Raw genomic sequence first — 19652 nt, 5'->3', positions numbered from 1 at the left:
AATTGACATAAATAATATGTTTATTTAATTCTTAATTTTTGCAGAAAAAGAATGTTTATCTACATGTGTTCAAAATATGCAGCAATCAGATGACCTGTCTCCCCTAGAAATTGTTGAAATGTTTGCTGGGCTTTCTTGTTTCCTCAAAGATTCGAGTGATGTTTCCCAAACTCTTTTGGATGATTTTCGGATATGGCAAGGATATAATTTCCTTTGTGATCTCTTGCTTAGGTAAAACCCCCACAATTTAAGAATATGTTTTAAATGTCTACTCAGTCTTTTTCATCAATGGAAACAGTGTGGTCTGGGACTATGGAGAAAAAGGAATTATTTATTTATTTGTTTATTTATTTATTATTATTTTTTAATCACTTATTTAATGTATACTTTTATCTCGTTGGCTTTAATCCCTTCTCTTTATTCCTGTCTGTCAACAGAGAATAAAAAGTGAGTTTAAGCTGGCTAACGCAGGCTACTCTACTTGGTAGAGTCCGTGGTCAGGTGTGGAAGTAAATCTGCTCTGCAGTAGCTGTGGGAGAAGAGCTTAGATGAACTAATCAGCATCTTCCTAAAGTATAAACTCTGTGTGCTTACTTGTATTTTTGGGATTTATTACAATACCAGTGGTTTATTAATATAGTTAATATTAATAATTACGTGGATTGAATGAGACCTTACAAATATATATATATATAAAACAAAATGTCTCACAAGCCCCCTTGTCCATCCCAAATGTTTCATGTGTATCCTGGGAAAATGACTGACTGCAAATTTCTTAGGAAGAAAATACTCAATGCCTTACTAGTTGTTCCTCGCCCATAACTTACTTTTAAATAATTTTATCTGCACTCTTGTAAATTCCTTATTTCTGACACCAGTTTAACCTAGTTGCCATTACTACTAAGCAGTTCCCTAGAATATAATTTTGCACATATATCCTTATTTATAAAGGAGGACATAAAAATAGATGAAACAAGCATTTCGGGATCCCTGGGTGGCACAGCGGTTTGGTGCCTGCCTTTGGCCCAGGGCGCGATCCTGGAGACCCGGGATCGAATCCCACGTCGGGCTCCCGGTGCATGGAGCCTGCTTCTCCCTCTGCCGGTGTCTCTGCCCCTCTCTCTCTCTCTCTCTCTCTGTGACTATCATAAATAAATAAAAAAAAAAATTAAAAAAAAAAAGAAACAAGCATTTCACTTTACTTAGGGGGGGTGTTAATTGGTATAATCCTTTGAGAATGCAGGTTGATCAGCTACTATCAAGAGCCTCAAAAATGTTGATACTCCTTGAGTGTAATTTCACTTATGGTTATTAATCCAAAAATATAAAAATATAATCCTAAATATAGACAAAATTTTATGTGTATTAGTGCTCCTATATTCTGATTTCTACTGACTGTGCCTTCTTTTCCCCAAATCTGTGGTTGGCTCTTCAAGACCATTGAAAGAATATGTATAGGGATTTTATATTAAAGGAAAAACATTTGTGTTAACATGGGTAAATCAAAAAAACAGGTTATTCAAAGTGAGTTGTGAGGCTAAAACTACTTTTACTTTTTTTCCTACTTGTGTGCATTCTTCAGCTTTATTTTAATGAGAACTTTAATTAGTTCTATGAGGGAGGAAGCCCCAATAAATCTTAGTCTTTAAAAAAGATAGTTTTGCACCCTATTTTGTGTTTTTGATAAAGCCACAGTCAAAAGATAATTCCATAATGACTCCAAGTGTTATTTTTAAAAATTGTCAGACTCTCACAACTTTACTTAAATGTATTCCAAAGACAGTACTTTAATTAATGAAATACAGATAAAGATTTAAAATTCTTTCCAGGAAATTAATTTTTAAAAATTGTTAACAAAGAAATGTCTTTGGAAAGAAATGGTTAGTAAAGTTTTTAGTTGTAAACAGTGAAACTTTATAATCTTAGAATTTTAGGGAAAAAAAAGAATTTTAGGGAATTTAAGAGACATTTCATGTCATTCTTTTATTTTATAGATACTTTCTATCAAAGATTAGCGATCTACCTAAAATAACACTGTTAAAGGCAAGATCAGCACTTATATATATGAGGTCTTAGCATATTTGGCATAATTTTCTTTCGTTGTGGTGTAATGTCTTTATAATGAAATTTGTAGGTTTAAAAAATAGTTTGTTTTTATATAAGGAAAAATTGTATGAAGAAACTTCTTGGAGTACTTTATACATTTATTGCATATGCAAATTGAAAATTTCTACATTAAATTTGAATATACAGCAAAAGAGAAAAAATATTTACTAAACCATACTTTTCCTAGATTGGAACAAGCAAAAGAAGCAGAATCCAAAGATGCCTTGAAAGATCTGGTTAATCTGATAACTTCCCTAACAACATATGGTGTCAATGAACTAAAACCAGCTGGTATTACCACAGGAGCACCCTTTTTATTGCCTGGATTTGCAGTACCTCAGCCTGCAGGGAAAGGTGAGTTTTGTTTTTGTTTTTGTTTTTTTTCCCTATTCTGGACCACTCAAAGATGTAGAAACAATAAATTAGTAAATAAATAAATTTAACTTTGAGTACTCCTTGTTATATGTAGAAAGGTAATAGGCTATTATTCATATACATTATTCAATACTATATATTCATCAGAGTTTATGCTTTATTTATGGTGTAAATTCTTGAGTGACGTTACCAGATCTAATACTTGAAAACAATGTATATTATGAAAATACTGTAAGAATCAGCTTATGAAATTTACATTTTAGTATTTCATCTTAACATTTAAACAGCTTAATAACCTAAACATCCTCTTTTTGAATGTTGGCTGCTAATGCATTTCCAGATTATGTGGTTGGAACTTGATTCACTTTCTGATCACCATGCTTATCTCTATATAAGATATAAACAGAAAGCAGAGGTGAAAATGCTTATATTTTAAAAAATAGGTACAAAGACTTTTTATTTTTGAGAGAGAAAGAGAAGAGCAGAGAGAGGCAAAGGGAGAGAATCTTAAGTATGCTCCACACCTAGCATGGAGCCTGACCAGGGGCTGGATCTCAACCCTGATGTCATGACCTGAGCCAAAATTGGACGCTTAACCAACTGAGCCACCCAGGTGCCCTGTAAAGACGTTATATTATTTCTTTCAGGCTGGAGAATAAATTTTATAATTCACATTTCCTAACTTTGACTCTTCATCTAGTGATTTTTTAACCAAGAAAACTCGTTTAGTTAGTAACATTTAGTTATGTAAGAGTGCAAGCAAGTTTTACTGTTTAATTTTTTTAACTGCATAACTGTTCTGAAAGATCTGAGCCTGAAGGCCTCTTCTAGTTTCTTTCCTATGATTGTCACTTACTACATATTTGGTAGTTACGATATTTACATGTAAAATTTCACTAGCCAGAAAATATCAACCTGTCTGGTTATTTAAGTATCACAGTATGTTATCTATGTATTTTTATTACATAGAAGTCAGCAGTTATAAATCTTTTTCTTCAGTGAAGAGAAATGGATTTACTAGAAAGTCCTCAATTTAATTTACTGGAGAAAATTATATTCAAAAGTCATGACTTAGGGCAGCCTGGGTGGCTAAGCGGTTTAGCGCCGTCTTCAGCCCAGAGCCTGATCCTGAAGATCTAGGATCGAGTCTCACGTCGGGCTCCCTGCATGGAGCCTGCTTCTCCCTCTGCCTGTGTCTCTGCCTCTCTTTCTCTCTGTGTGTCTCATGAATAAATAAATAAAATCTTAAAAAAAAAAAAGTCATGACTTAGATTGGAGTTGTCAGATTTCCTATAGTAAATTGTACCCTCATTGTGTAGGCTATATAGGACTTTTCAAGTGAGTCTCTATGCAATAACTAGAATTCCAGGCATATCTTACCGAGAAGTTCAAGGTTTCACTTTATTTAACACTAAGAAAAAAATAAGAGTCTCAAAAAACTTCTAATTTATAGACTGTAGCTTGAATATTCCACAATTAACTATTTCTTTGAGTTAATTTAAAAATAGCTCACAGCATATATCTTATTTTAAACTTCATTGTTTTATTTGGTTAATCAATCTAATCATGATACTGAAATAATAGTTATAATAGCATAATTTTGTAATGAGAGAATTAATGCAGCACAGTTAACCTTCCTCATATGTTTTCCTTATATTGTCTCATCTGTAAAAGAGATAACCACATATACTGGGGTTACTGGGAGAATCTAGTGACTTGATGTCTACGAAAGTGCAGTTAACTAAAAGGACAGTGCCCCCAGAGTCAGAATTCAGGTGACCATGAGTCATTCAACCTTTCTAAATCATCCCTTTCTTCTTCAGAATAGTTGATGTAATAATAGTCTATAAAGTGAATGGATCAGCTAGATCATTTTCAGTTTCATCTATAAGTCCAAAAATATATTTCCTGTAGCCTGCGTTGTAGAGTTATTGTGCAGACTAAAGGAGATAGCTCTGTTTCATATACAGAGAATATGGAATGGCTTTTTTTTTTTCCTGGTCAACAATATTGAGACATCATTTGCATATATTCAGATCTATTCATTTTAAGTGTTGAATTTGATGAGTTTTCATAAGTATATGTGCTTGTGTAATCACCACTGTAATCATAATATGGGATATTCCAATCCTTCTAAAAATTTGTTTCCCTTTACAATCCTCGCTTCCCTACCCGCTTGCCCTGGCAATCATTGATCTACTTTGGTTTCAGCCTTTCTAGAATTTCATAAACTGGAATCATATAGTATATAATTTCTTGTATCCAGTTTCTTTCACTTTTATGATTTATCCATGTTATTGCATGTATCTGAAGTTTGTTCCTTTTTTGGATAGTATTTCATTATTTGGATTTCTTGTACTTTGTTTGCCTCCTCATCAACTGATGGCATTTATTTAACTATCATGAATAAAGCTACTATGAACATTTATATGAAACAAGTCTTAGTGGGGACATGTATTTTCATTTCTTTGGGGCAAATACCACACAGTAGAATGCTGGGTCATATGAATATGTAACTTTATGAGAAACTGCCAGAATTTTTTCTAAAGTAGCTATCCCATTTGCACTACCATCAGCAGCAATGTGAGAAAGTTTGCTTTATATCCTCAGCAACACTTGGTAGTGTTAGTCTTTTTAATTTTAGATATTCTAGTGAGTGTGTTGTAGTATCTAGTTGTGTTTTTAATTTGCATTTTTTGAAATTATTTCAGAGACCTTTTAATGTATTTATTTGCCACCTGTATCTCTACTTTGGTTCAGATCTCTGTCTGTGCCCAGTATTCAATAGGATTGCTCTTTTTATTGGGATTTTAAGTCTTTTAAATATTCTGGATAAATCTTTTTAAAGTTACGCATATTTTGTAAGTATGTTCTCCTGGTCTTAACTTGCCTTTTTTCTTAGTAGCATCTTTAGAAGAATGGAAACTTTTAGTTTTGATGAAGTCCAACTTATCATTTTAAAAATATTTTGAAAAAAATTATTTTGTATATTTTACCTCGAATTGAAAAATTTTAACCCAAATTCACTAAGATCTGTGTTTTCTTCTAGGAGTTTCATATTTTGATAACTTTTGTAAGGGTCTGTGATACCTTTTAATTTATATATATAGTAGAAAAGAAGGTTTTTTTCTTCCAGTATGGACATCTATGACCTTTTGTTGAAAAGACTGTGTATAACCAGATATCTGTGATTCTTTTTCAGTTCTGCTCCATTGATGGATATGTCTGTCCTTAAGCCTGTACTATAAAGTGTTGACTCTCTATCTAAAGCGACTCTTGAAATAGAGTCATTTAAGTTGTCTGATTTTGTTCTTTTCAAAAGTACTTTGGCTATTCTGCATTCTTTGAACTCCATATATATTTAATAATCATTTCAGTGTTTAAAAACAAAACTAAGCTTCTTGAGATTAGGAGTTGATTGGGATTACATTAAATGTAGATCAACTTGGGAACAATTCGCATCTTAATGATATTGACTCTTTCAATCCATGAATATATATAGCTTTCCATTTATTTGGGTCTTATTTTCTCCAACTATAGTTTTATAGTGTACATCGCACAGGATTTTCAATTCTTTTGTTAAATTTACCTTTAAATATTTTATTCTTTTTGATACTATTGTGAACAGAATTGTTTTCTTAATTTCATTTCAGATTTCTTGTTGCTAGTTTCTAGAAATGCAATTGATTTTTTAAATATTACCCATTTTTAACTATGACTTTGTTAAGTTTGATTTTTGGTTTTAGTGGGTTTTCTTTTTTTTTTTTTTTTGTTTGTTTGTTTTTGTTTTTTGTTTTTTTTTTTTCTGTTGTTAGATATCTTATTAATCTAGTTTTGGATAAGAAATGATGGACTATGCTAATTTCTTGGTACTAGGTTAAATTTTTGTTCACTCTGGCAAATGCCCTATACTCCTAGTAGTTGTGAACCTGGAGACAGTTTTTAGAGACAAACACTTGTTTTGGGTGCTTCAAATACTTTATGTGTTAATTTCTTTATAATTAATTTTATTAATTTGCCTCACAAGAGCTATGTATGTAGATTTTTTTTTTCTCATTTGGTGGGCAAATGAGAAAATCAGATGTTTGAAAATCAGATGTTGGGACACCTGGGTAGCTCAGCGGTTGAGCATCTGCCTTTGGCTCAGGGCATGATCCCATTTCGGGGATCGAGTCCCATATCAGGCTGCCTGTGAGGAGCCTGCTTCTCCCTCTGCCTATGTCTTTGCCTCTCTCTCTCTCTGTATCTGTCATGAATAAATAAAATCTTAAAAAAAAAAATCAGATGTTGAACATAGCTAGTAGTTAGCCATAAATGGCTTTAAAAAACGTATATGTAAAGAAATCACACTTTTAGCTTGAAAACAAAATGCGTTTTCAAATGAAAATTTATGGAAGTTCTAGTGTGGTAATTATAAAGAGGAACTGGAATGTAGAGAATTTTCAACCCCCTGTTTTTGTTCTTGCATTCTTGATACTCCTTGGCCTTTTACTGCTCAGGTTAAAAGTCTTTTAATGAGACGTAACTGTTCTTATAGTCAAGGTCCATCTTACAAATAATAAAAAGTGAAATCCCTGCACATTTCCAAACTCAGAAAGCTAGACTTACATAATATGATTTATTCTCTGTAAAACAGCCTACTGTTTCAATCAATATATAACAATTCTTGAATTGGATATTCATAATAATGCGTTAAAAGTTTAATCAACATTGTTTTTAATTAAATGACTAAAGTCAGATGGAGAAAAACAGAACTTATTTTGAAAACAAGATATGTTCTTTGTAAATAGTTGATAAATGTTATAATCTGTTTAAATAGACTACTTTGCCATGATTAAAATACCATGTAGCACCTACTTTTGTGTTCTTGTTTTCCATTTTAGGTCACAGTGTGAGAAACATCCAAGCCTTTGCAGTTCTTCAGAATGCATTTTTAAAAGCAAAAACCAACTTCCTTGCCCAAATTATCCTCGATGCCATCACAAATATTTACATGGCCGACAATGCCAATTACTTCATACTCGAGTCACAGCACACACTGTCACAGTTTGCAGAAAAGATTTCTAAACTCCCAGAAGTACAAAGCAAATACTTTGAGATGTTGGAATTCGTCGTTTTTAGCTTAAATTATATCCCTTGTAAAGAACTCATTAGTGTTAGCATCCTCTTAAAATCTAGCTCTTCTTACCACTGTAGCATTATTGCAATGAAGACACTCCTTAAGTTTACACGACATGACTACATATTTAAAGATGTGTTCAGGGAGGTGGGCCTTCTGGAGGTCATGGTAAACCTTTTGCACAAATATGCTGCCCTCTTGAAGGATCCAACTCAGGCACTAAATGAACAAGGTAAAGCATTTTCTATGATTTCACTTTTGTTTGACAAAGGGGTTTGGGCAGGGTGTTTTGTTCATGTTTTGCTTTTTATTTGGCTGTTGATTTGAATGACTTAATGTACATTATGGTAATATTCTTGTGAATATTTCCCACAGTTAACTTGTCCATTCAACCTCTGTTACAGAATTGGGAGAGGACAGGCGCTTAGATATATGTCATTGTAGTGGAAAAGAATTTAAGGCAAAAATTGAGGGAAACCTTTATGGTCCACATGACTCATAAGTGCCACTTTCTGCTTCTAAGAGGGAATTTTAAAAGATCCTGGAAACAATTGGGATGTTTAGGTCCCTCAAAATATTTTAAATTATAGATAGCAAAAAAAAAAAAAAAAAAAAAACTTTTTTTAGTCAAGTTATGTACATTTACATATATTATCATTTAAAGTACCTTAAATGTGATATTTTTCATCCTTTTAAATCTGATAAAAGAATGGTAGTATCTGGCACTTAGTAACTATTACATATGCTTAATGAATTAATGCAGTTTGAATAGATAGAATATTCATAAATAGTGCCTTAAAATCTTAGCTTTCTCCTGTTAACCTTCACCTTGATTAGGAAAACCTTTGTAAGAAGAATATATTTAACTTTGGCATCTTCCCTTTTTTTATTTTTTAAAGTTCTATTTTAATTTCAGCTAACATATTAGTTTCAGGTGTGTAATATCGTGATTCCCCACTTCAGTACATCACCCAGCGCTGACCTTTCCTTTTTCCTATTTGTTAGACAGCTGTAACTTTCTAGCCACACCGAAATAAAATCTGTAAACACTGATTTTGGCCTTACTTTTGGTAGCTGATGGAAACATACATCTTTTTGAAAGGTTGTATTATATCAGCTGTATTAGTGGTAAAAGTGAATAGTAAGAAATAATAAATTATTAAAACAAAACCTAATCAAGAAAAAAAAAAGGTAAGCTTATAGCTTTTGTTCTTTGAACCTTTCATCTTTTTTTTTCTAGGGGACTCAAGAAATAATAGTTCAATTGAAGACCAAAAACATCTGGCTTTGTTGGTTATGGAGACCTTGACAGTGCTGCTCCAAGGATCAAACACAAATGCAGGTGACTACACAGGCTACTCACAAATTCTTTGGGAGAGCATTATGTCTGGTTTTGTCTTCTCTAATGACTCTTGCTTCTGAGATGTTCTTGTCACTTACAGAAAAAACTGTTGATTCAGTGATGGTACTGTCATATCTAGAAATACAATACTTTTGACCTTTATAAGTTTATTTACAAAATATATAACATTATTTTATTATTTCATAATATGTTCTTATATTTTATTGCTTTTTGTAGTGTGCCTTGTTTTTGAAGTTGTCTTTTTCTATTTTTAGATTTACATAATATAGACTTCTGGTCGAATGACTTTACTTAAATATTTTCTAAAATATCTGCTTCCTTTGGTGATTTTCTTAATTTTTAGTAATTCAGGTTAGAGTATTACACTTTAAGGAATTATTGAAAAATTATTCTGTATTAAAACTTGCCTCTCCCAGGTAAATTGGATTTATTAAATCTTTATCTTTTGTTTCAACTTCTCTTCAGTCCTTTTCTGTCATTAACAGACAGTCCATTTGTATTTATAAAATATCACCCTTGCTCTTAAAAAAAGGATCACTTGACATTTTAGCTAACATCAGAAACATCTCAGGCAACAATGTCAATATAATTTGAGAAGAGTAAGTAATGGGGAGGTGAATTGAGATGAGTAGCCTGGGCTCACATCATATAGAACCTTTTAGGCCCTGCCAAGGAACATAAATTGTATTTTAAGTGTTACAGGAAGCCACAAATGAATGAAAGAATGAACAAACGAAAAAATGAACTAGTGAACAAATGCATTGCCTGTTTGCCTAAATGCAAAGGAACTCAGTATTCAACATATTTAAAATCTATTGTGTGTCCTAGGCACCATGCTAGATGTTAGAGAAACAGAGATCATTCTTGCCCTGAAGGAATTATAACCTAATGGAAAAGATGTCAACATGTAATTATATATCATTACTTAAATATAGTTTTGGCAAATGCCAAGACAGAATTGAATGAATTTAGTAGGTCGTTTAAATAATAAGTATGGTGAAGTTTAATGGGTATGCTGTTAACATTTTGACTGTGGTATAAAGCATAATCTCCTCATTTCCAATAACTAAGCTAGGTTTAGTTGACTTCGAAGGATTTATCCTTAGAAGGATAAATTCTTGTACTATCAAGAATTTCTTTGGCAGATTATCTTTTGATGACATGACATGGTATTATTCAAGAGGGACTGGATAGTTCTATTGGACTATTGGAGGAGAGTGGAGAGCTTACTCTGTGTGACTACAAGTCACTTAACACATCTCCCAGGGTGCCATACGTTTTCACAAAGTTCTTTTCTTATTGACTATCTTTCCTTATTAAGAAAGATGTTACTTAAGTGTGTGATCTTGGGCACTTGGACAATGCTTTGCTCATGGTAAGTGTTCAGAAAATATTAGCCATTATGATTATGTAATGGGCACTAACTGGCCACAGTTAGTAAGTACACATGGCTTTCCATGTGCTAAATCTCAGCACAGGACTTACACTCATTTGAGAATCATATAATTCTTAAAGTTTGCAAATAAAAAGTCATTACATAGGACAGTAGCCACTGTAGCAAAATACACTGACATCTTTTCACTCAGGAAATATTTATTGAAATACAGCCTAGAAGGGGATCCCTGGGTGGCTCAGCAGTTTCGCACCTGCCTTTGGCCCGGGGCGCGATCCTGGAGTCCCAGGATCGAGTCCCGCGTCGGGCTCCCGGCATGGAGCCTGCTTCTCCTTCTGCCTGTGTCTCTGCCTGTCTCTCTCTCTCTCTCTCTGTCTATCATAAATAAATAAAAATAAATCTTTAAAAATAAAAGAAAGAAAGAAATACAGCCTAGAAGAAAATCCTAAGTTTAATGGGGGACCAAATATACAAACATATAACACTAAACTGTTTGATATAGACTATTGTAATAGTGACATATACAGGGTATTCTAAAAGTCTAAAGCTTTAAAGTTGGTCCATGTAGGCATCAGTCCTGCTCTGTCATTTGTTAGCTGGATGACCTTGGCCATGTTACCAAACTTCTCTGTGTCTCATTTCCTCATCTGTACAGTACAGCATGAAGATTAAATAAGTCAGTCTATGAAAGTCTTTGGAGTGGTACAGGGACTGATGCTTTTTATTATAGAGTTTGTCTTTTTGTTTGTTTGTTTGTGTTCTCTATTTCACCAAAAAGTTTAGTTCCTTATAATTTTTCTCATTTAAGAATATTTATTCCACTCCTTTTTTGCTACTACTTTGGATGCCTATTCAGTTTAACCTCATTTATGGGTTGTTGTTCACCTGAAAGCTTTTTACATAATTTAATTTTCAATATTGTTAAACTAAAAGCCTTTACATAAAAATATTGAATCTCTTAGTACCTACCTGTGAAATTTCTGAATGTTCTAGATTTGTAGAATTTGAACATGGTGGACATATTAGGGCATTAATCTTTCATTAAGGAAATCAAGAGAGAATTTGTTTATGCCTTTGCCGACATCCTACAGTGCAGTTTTGTGTGCTGATTTAAAAGGTGAAATGCCTGGGTGGGTTTTATTTACATTCTTTTCAGTTATCCTTTCTACAAGAAGATAAAATTTTATTCCATCTGAATTGTCTTAGGATGTTTTAAGTTAACCCATGTTGTTCTTTTTTCTCTTTCAAGGAATTTTCCGAGAATTTGGAGGTGCGAGATGTGCACATAATATAGTGAAGTACCCACAGTGCCGGCAGCATGCCCTGATGATTATCCAGCAGTTGGTGCTTTCTCCAAATGGGGAGGATGACATGGGCACTCTCCTGGGCTTAATGCATTCAGCCCCACCAACAGAATTGCAGTTGAAGACTGACATTTTAAGGGTAAATTTAATAAGTGTGTTGTTACTACTCTCGTACCATTAAAATACGTGGTTATTTTTAAATGACTTAAAATTATCATAAGCTATTCTTGTAGTTTTTCTTCAAGTCCAAGATTATGTCAAAATCATAATAGTAAAAGAAAAGCTAGTGTCTTTTCCAGTCTCCAAAGCCCTCAAGGGAGCCGTTTCCTTCCCCTCTGATATCCACCCCTTGCCCCCTTGCCCCATCCTTGGCACAGATATCACAGCAAATATAGCTGCTTTCTAGAATCTCATATTTTGTTTTATTAACTTTTGCTTTTTTCAGTGATTTTCTCATCAGTAAGAAGTTTTTATTCTTTATACTATTGTATATTTCATCCTGTTTTGATTGTGTATAATAATTTTGAATATACATTTTATTTTAAAACATAATCTGACCACAACTTATCTCACAGATGAGAAGGAAGTCTATAGCCTATCAATATTAGGGAATACTTGTATATTTGAAAGTATTGTTCAGGAAAACAAAAAAACAAGTGCCTTCCAGAGATTTTAAGGTGCCAGCTTTTTTAACATACATTTTCCTTCTTTCTTGATTAAAAATACCTTTTTAATTGGATTTGTAAAACATTGTTAGATAAAGCCAACAAGAGGTAATGAGCTGACCTGTAATATTAACTCATTGTTATTCTGTAATGGTAATAACTGACTCTCCGACTGGAGGAGGGCAGGAGAGAGGTCCTCATGTGTTGTATTTACTGATTTCCATGGTGTAAATACTGCCACTATGACCTATTTCAGGCAGCTAATGTGTTTCTGGATGTGGTTTGGAAAGAGATGGATGATAGCACCCTGTTATGTAGTATCTTAAGAGTATAGGTAATAGTAAAATACATAAAATAACTTGGAAGTGATGAGTTTCTGTATTTACTGTTTTTGTTTTTTACATAATTTATTTAGTTGTAGATTTATAGAACTTAATTTTTAATCATGCCGTGTTTTAACAACTGGCACATAAAATTCCAAAAATATAACATCAGATTCAGAATTTCAACCCAAGCATTCTAATTCAAGCCCTTGCATTTAATCTCCAGGCTAGGTGATAAAATGTTTAAAAAGAAGAAAAAAGTTGATATTGAAAGTATAAATACAGTTTATTAAATTTGACAAGATAGGGAAACTGTACTATTAAATCCTATTAAAATGAAAATTATTGGCAGAATAATGGAAGGAATGCATTGGAGTTTAGATTTTTATTTATACAGATTGCATATTTTTTTTAAAAAAATAAGGCATTCTATGTATAATATCTCAATTTCTGAAGCACTATATTTCAAAAGGGTAATTATATTTATTAATATTTGGCCTTTCCCTTCATCATGTACCATTAGTAATATGAGGTATTTTAATAAAATGGCCTTTTCAAATGTAATGATTGGGGACATTACACATGATGTCTTAAGTAACATTAGATACCATGTTGTTCCAGTAGCTGAAACAGAAGGAAAAGAAGCGCATGTGTCAGCAAAAAATTCAGGTTGCTGTTTGGGGCAGTAGTGTTGTAGTTAAGTGCACAAGTAGGTACATCATTGTACATCATATCTTCCCATTGCCATTGTGTAAGTCGTACAATCTTTGGCAAGTTAATTAACCATGTTGAACTGCGTTTAACTATCATGTGGGGGTAATACATAGGATTATGGAGAGATTTAACTAAGCTGATACATAATTTGAAGAAGTACCTTATCCAAAGTAAGGGCCCATACAATGTTAGGTAATTCTATAATGTGTTATTTTTAATAATAAACTAAGTTAAAAGTATGATAGTTCAGAAAATAACTGATAGTTCTGAAAGACTGTTTTACTTGTTTGACCTTCAGGTTTTATTTCATAGGACTTCTAGCTATTCTGGGCAAGAACATGCCTTCAGCCATCAGATTATATTGACTTTGCAAGAGAGAATGCCTATAAGTCCCCTGAAGATACTCCTCTTTCCAAAGCATCAGGATATGGTTGTTTTGTATGAATTCAAATACTTTTAGGTCTTGGCTGCCCTGACTTCTGATCTTTCCTAGAATAAATCAGTTTGTATACATACACAGTCATAAGTGTTCATAGTAGTATAAAAATTATACTAGAATATTTATTTTACTCATTTAATATAATTGCTTTGTAAAAATCACTGAATTCATTGATATCCATCAAAGACAAAGGAAAAGCTTTTCCATCAGCTTTTGGGTATAGCTTTAATCTGCCAAGAAGTATGTGGCAGTGTTTCCTAACACTGATCTTCTGCCTCTAATGTGACATCTTTTAATTGAAGTATAAATTAATATACGGTGTTATTAGTTTCAAATGTATAGTATAATTATTCAGTTATATACATTTCTCAATTTTCATCATGATAAGTGTACTCTTAATCTCTGTCACCTGTCTCACCCATCCCCTCATCCATTCCCCCTTGACAACCACCAGTTTGTTCTATTGGACTCTGTTTGTCTCCTTTTTTTTCTTGTTTTTCTTTTTTTGTTTGTTTTGTTTTTTAAATTCCATGCATAAGTGACAGCATTTGTATTTCTGTAACCTATTTCACTAACATTATGCCCTCTATATCCATCCATGTTGTTGCAATTGAAAAAATCTAGTTCTTTTTTATGACTAAGTAATATTCCATTATATATACACATATTTTATTTATCCATTCGCCTATAGACAGGCACTTGGATTGCTTCCGTATCTTGACTATTGTAATTAATGCTTCAATAAGCAGGGGTGCATGCATCTTTTTGAATTAGAGTTTCTGTTTTCTTTTCATAAATATCCAGGAGTGGAATTATTGGATCATATGGTAGTTCTATTTTTAATTTTTTGAAAAAAAAAATTTTTTTTGAAGATCTCCATACTGTTTTCTACAGTGGCTATACCAATTTGCATGCCTACCAAGAGTGCACAAAGGGTTTCCTTTTTCTTCACATCCTTGCCAACAGTTGTTTTTTGTGTTTTTGATTTTAGCCATTCTGACAGGTGTGAGATGATATTTTATTATTGTTTTGATTGGTATTTCCCTGGATAAGTGATGTGGAGTATTTCACGTGTCTGTTGGCCATCTGTATATCTTCTTTGGAAAACTGCTTATGTCTCCTGCCCATTTTTAAATTGTATTTTTGTATTTTTTTGGGGGGGGTATTGAATATGTAACTTCTTTATGTATTTTGGATGTTAACCTCTTATCTGATAAGTCATTTTCAAATATCTCCTCCCATTCAGTAGGCTGTCTTTTTGCTGTGCAAAAGTTTTTACTTTGGTATAGTTCCCATGGTTTAATTTTACTTTTGTTTCCCTTGCCTCAAGAGACATATCTAGAAAAATATTTATATAGCTCATGTCAAAGAAATTACTGTGTTTTGTTTTTTGTTTTTTTCAGGAGTTTTATGGTTTCATGTCTCAAAATTAGGTCTTTAATCTATTTTGAGTTTATTTTTGTGTATGATGTAAGAAACCAGTCCAGTTAAATCTTTCCAGTGTTAGCTGTCCATTTTTCCCAGCAGCATTTGTGGACATTGTCCATTTTCCCCATTGTATATTCTTGTCTCCTTTGTCATAGATTAATTGACCATATAAGCATGGATTTATTTCTGGGCTGTCTGTTCTGTTCCATTGATCTATATGACTATTTTTGTGTAATGTGTCATTTTTTAATTACTAAAATATCTGATATGCTTCATAGGGCTGCTTAATGGGGAAATTACAGAAACATTCCTTTCAGATACTCATAGAAATGATATTCTCCCTTAACATTCATGTACATTGTTTTAATTTGAATTATAAGGGAAACCCTTTGTTTTCTCATCCCCTGTAGGCCCTCCTGTCAGTCCTTCGAGAAAGCCATCGTTCAAGAACAGTTTTCAGGAAAGTTGGAGGATTTGTGTACATTACGTCCTTGCTTGTTGCTATGGAAAGGTCTTTGAGCTCACCACCCAAGAATGGCTGGGAGAAAGTGAACCAGAATCATGTGTTTGAACTACTCCACACTGTGTTCTGCACATTGACTGCAGCAATGCGCTATGAGCCAGCCAACTCTCATTTCTTCAAAACAGAGATTCAGTATGAGAAGTTGGCAGATGCCGTTCGATTTCTTGGCTGCTTCTCAGACCTAAGAAAAATAAGCCCCATGAATGTCTTCCCCTCAAACACACAGCCATTTCAAAGACTTTTGGAGGAAGATGTAATCTCGATGGACACAGTGTCACCCACTTTACGGCACTGCAGTAAACTCTTTATTTATCTCTACAAAGTAGCCACAGATTCTTTTGACAGGTATGGCTTTGCTCTGAATTAAAGGGTATTCTGTATGACTTCAGCATTAAAGCTTGAATTATAAGTTAACCTGAAAGAGAATGAAAATGAATCCTTTTATTTACTTACCTGTTACTTATTTGTGAATATTACTGTTGCTCTGATGTTAAGGTTTTCAACATGAATATTTGTGTATTATTTGTAAATCTAGGGTCAGTTAGCTCTCGATACACTTAATGAAAGTTTCTATAAAGTTTACTTTCATGGTGGTATTTACTATTGTTCCCTTTTTCGTCTATTCTCAACATTAGGAATAGACTTATTGATATATATTATCAGTAGGAGAGCATGGTTATGATTATATGTATTTCCAGACAGATGATATATTTTCAGCATTCATAATTATTCTCAACATTTCATAATCCTTGTAAAAGAGTATAGATCCATAAGAGACATTGGTAGTTCAAGAGTCTGTCAGGCTTGTTTATTCATGCCTTCATTAAACAAATACTTAATGAACACCTGCTGTGTGCCATGTTATTGTGCTAGTCTTGAGGTTCAAGCACAAGACTACTTTAGACATGGCCATCCGTTAGCTTAAATACAGACACAGAAACAATTACAATATACTGTGATAAAATCTATGATGAGGGAATTCCAGACTTGGAAGGCAGATCATAGGAGTACCACTTTACCTAAATCATTTATTTTCAGTTCTTCAGGTGTTTTCTCAACTTTGAACATAATGTAAGAGTGTGCATGGTAATAATCTGTCCCAAGCATTATCACTTTAAATAATTGCTGTAGTTTTATTTCATAAAATAACTGAATTGTTTCTATATTACCCCCATATGTAACACAAGTAACTCTACTTGGCTAGAGCTTCTAATAACTTTTATATCCTTTACCTAAAGTTAGATAATCTACTTTGAAATACCTACCGAGATGTTTCTTGTTTCTTGATGATATTTCTTAGACCTTACCATTTAGATAAGAGAATACAGTGATGTAAGAAAAATTGTTTTCCCATTTTTAACATCTTGAAAATAAAAATGCACATATACTGTTAGAAGAAACATAGTATGGTGTAATATTCAAGGAATCAGCTGTTTGAAATTTTTATATTTAGATTCAACTTCTTTTCCCTTTTCTACTTATCCTAATTAGTAGACCTCATTTTTAGTTTTCTTTGTCGAAAACAGGGCTTATGGCCCTCTGTTTAACAAACATACTAAGTGTTAACATTAATAAATAAGCATCTGCCTTGAGCATGCTTTTCTGTTCCCCTCAGTGCATGTGTTGTGGTCTTGTTTCTTGTTCCTGCTGAGTATGGAAGATGTTCCTTAGTACACTTTTACTGGTATTTCTTGTGAAACTAACCAGCCGCCAACCTGGTGTTCTCTTCTAACCTCTCAAAACCGCCCTGTCTGTTTTGTGTCTGTAGTCGTGCAGAACAGATCCCTCCTTGCCTGACAAGTGAGTCTTCTCTCCCCTCTCCCTGGGGTACACCAGCTTTGTCCAGGAAAAGGTACTGATCTTATAACAGAAGTCAATCTGTATTTGTGTGGGGTTTTGGGGGTCTGTGCTTAATTATATGTTAATGTGATTGTGCTTTGTATAAAAATTTTTTGGCTATTTGATTTTTTTTTTTTTAGGTTTTAGAATTACCAACTTTAAGTATATTTATGAGAATAAAATGTGTTAATGTTATGAGGATATGAGGGACATTTAGAATATTGTCATCTGATTCTATTATTTAGAGTAAAAGAGACATTTTACTTTTAGAGCAGGCTTATGTCTTATTAAAATTAATTTAGAAATGAGGACTTAGTGCCTCTTTTAAGTAGTGTACTTTTTCTTTTTACTTTAAATGTGCCAGGAATCATTCTCCAGTTTTGCTTTTACTCCAAAATGAACATCACAGACTGGCAAGGAACTGTGTGTTTTCTCAATCAGGTTTAACCAGTTGAAATGTGATGTTGTTGTGGAGACTTGTCACCGCCAACCTTTGAAAAAAATGAATAAAAAAACCTACCCTTGCTCTTGGTTTCATTGGTTCTGTGTACACATCTCTTTCTAAGCTGATCTAGTCTACCTTGTATATAAAGCTTATAAATATAAAAAACCAGCAGTTGATCGACACGAGTACAACTCAGATCCATTTAAGATTCTGTTTGCAACCGGTATTTAAAATGATCGTAGTCTGTACAGTTGGGACCAATACCGTTCCTTCTCCTTTTTCTCATAACCAAGTATAAGTCCTTCAGTCTTATGTTAATATATTCTTCTCTTGCAGTTTTCTAAAAATGAATCCTGAGGTTCAGCTGTGGTGTTGATTAATTTTATGTCTGTTCAGATTTTGAAATTTGAATATTAGTGGAGTTGTTGTATTAAAACTATTTGTAGATCCTATATTTCAATATATTCCAGTATTACTATTTCTTAGATATGTGGACTTTATATTTTCCTTTTCCTTTTATTTTAGACTGGGACTTACACCTCATTTTCTGATAGGATATCATGCAATAGTTCAGAAGAGTCTTAAACAAATTTATTTAAATGATAATTTGACAAAGGGAAGTTTTATTCCATATTATAGAGAGTTATTTAAGGGCTTAGATCAAAAACATTTTGCAACACAGCTACATGTAAGGATGCCATATCTCTGACTTAAGGGGAAACTGTCACTGAATCAATAGTCCTGGTTGAATGAATCCTTTCTGTGAGAATTCTAACTAGGCTTTCAGGTTGGTTTTACCCCAAGGAGGGTCCCAATACTGTTCATAATAATAAGGTCAATGTTGACATTTTCCAGTTGCCATTCTGGTCAGATTACATATGTTTTGCTTAGTGACAAGAATCATAAGCTAATAAAACAATGCTTTTATTTTCAAATGCAAATATGGTAACTTTTGGAATTAGAATATCTCTAGAACATCTCAACAAATTACGCCAGCATCTTTTTCTTGTGGCAAAACATGTGTTTTTAGCAAAAGGAGAAACCAACATTGTATTAGTTTTTATGGCTTGTGGAGTATTCAGACACAAGGAAACTTTGAGTTTGTGACACTTGTCTGACATGTAAAATCGGGAGATTTTTCTCTATTTTAAGAATTAGGGAAGAAAACCTGGAAACCTTATATTTCTGGAGACATAAAGGTTCCTTCCTGGGTATATCCATAATTCAGTATTCATTAAATCTGGAATTTGGAAATAATTTTGGAAGGCCTGTGACTAAAATATGCAAGTAGAATTGGTTTTTTTCTCCAAACTGAGTTATTTTTTTATGTGTAATGAAAAACAGGTTTTTTTTTTTTAATTTTTTATTTATTTATGATAGTCACAGAGAGAGAGAGAGAGGCAGAGACACAGGCAGAGGTAGAAGCAGGCTCCATGCACCGGGAGCCCGATGTGGGATTCGATCCCGGGTCTCCAGGATCGCGCCCTGGGCCAAAGGCAGGCGCCAAACCGCTGCGCCACCCAGGGATCCCTGAAAAACAGTTTTTATGAAATTTCTTAATGGTTGAGAATTTCTATTACATTATAATTATATTTTCTGGATGGGCCAAAATATTT

General features: G+C 33.3%; 1 protein-coding gene across 8 annotated transcripts in view; it reads left to right on the top strand.

Moving 5' to 3' along the window:
* WDFY3 (WD repeat and FYVE domain containing 3) overlaps positions 1-19652 on the top strand; it is a 235135-nt gene that overhangs the window by 89084 nt on the left and 126399 nt on the right. For 7 of the 8 annotated variants that reach the window (XM_077882767.1, XM_077882766.1, XM_077882763.1 and 4 more), the window contains 7 exons: positions 45-231; positions 2294-2460; positions 7365-7832; positions 8841-8942; positions 11606-11799; positions 15640-16097; positions 17521-17604. In XM_077882767.1, coding sequence (XP_077738893.1) covers positions 45-231; positions 2294-2460; positions 7365-7832; positions 8841-8942; positions 11606-11799; positions 15640-16097; positions 17521-17604 — 1660 coding nt within the window. The remainder of the gene's footprint in view (positions 1-44; positions 232-2293; positions 2461-7364; positions 7833-8840; positions 8943-11605; positions 11800-15639; positions 16098-17520; positions 17605-19652) is intronic. The other variant, XM_077882765.1, reaches the window with a different exon arrangement.

This window comes from Canis aureus, chromosome 33 (genome assembly GCF_053574225.1).
Source record: "Canis aureus isolate CA01 chromosome 33, VMU_Caureus_v.1.0, whole genome shotgun sequence".
NCBI classification, from domain to species: Eukaryota; Metazoa; Chordata; class Mammalia; order Carnivora; family Canidae; genus Canis; species Canis aureus.
This window is presented reverse-complemented; position numbering and strand designations above follow the sequence as displayed.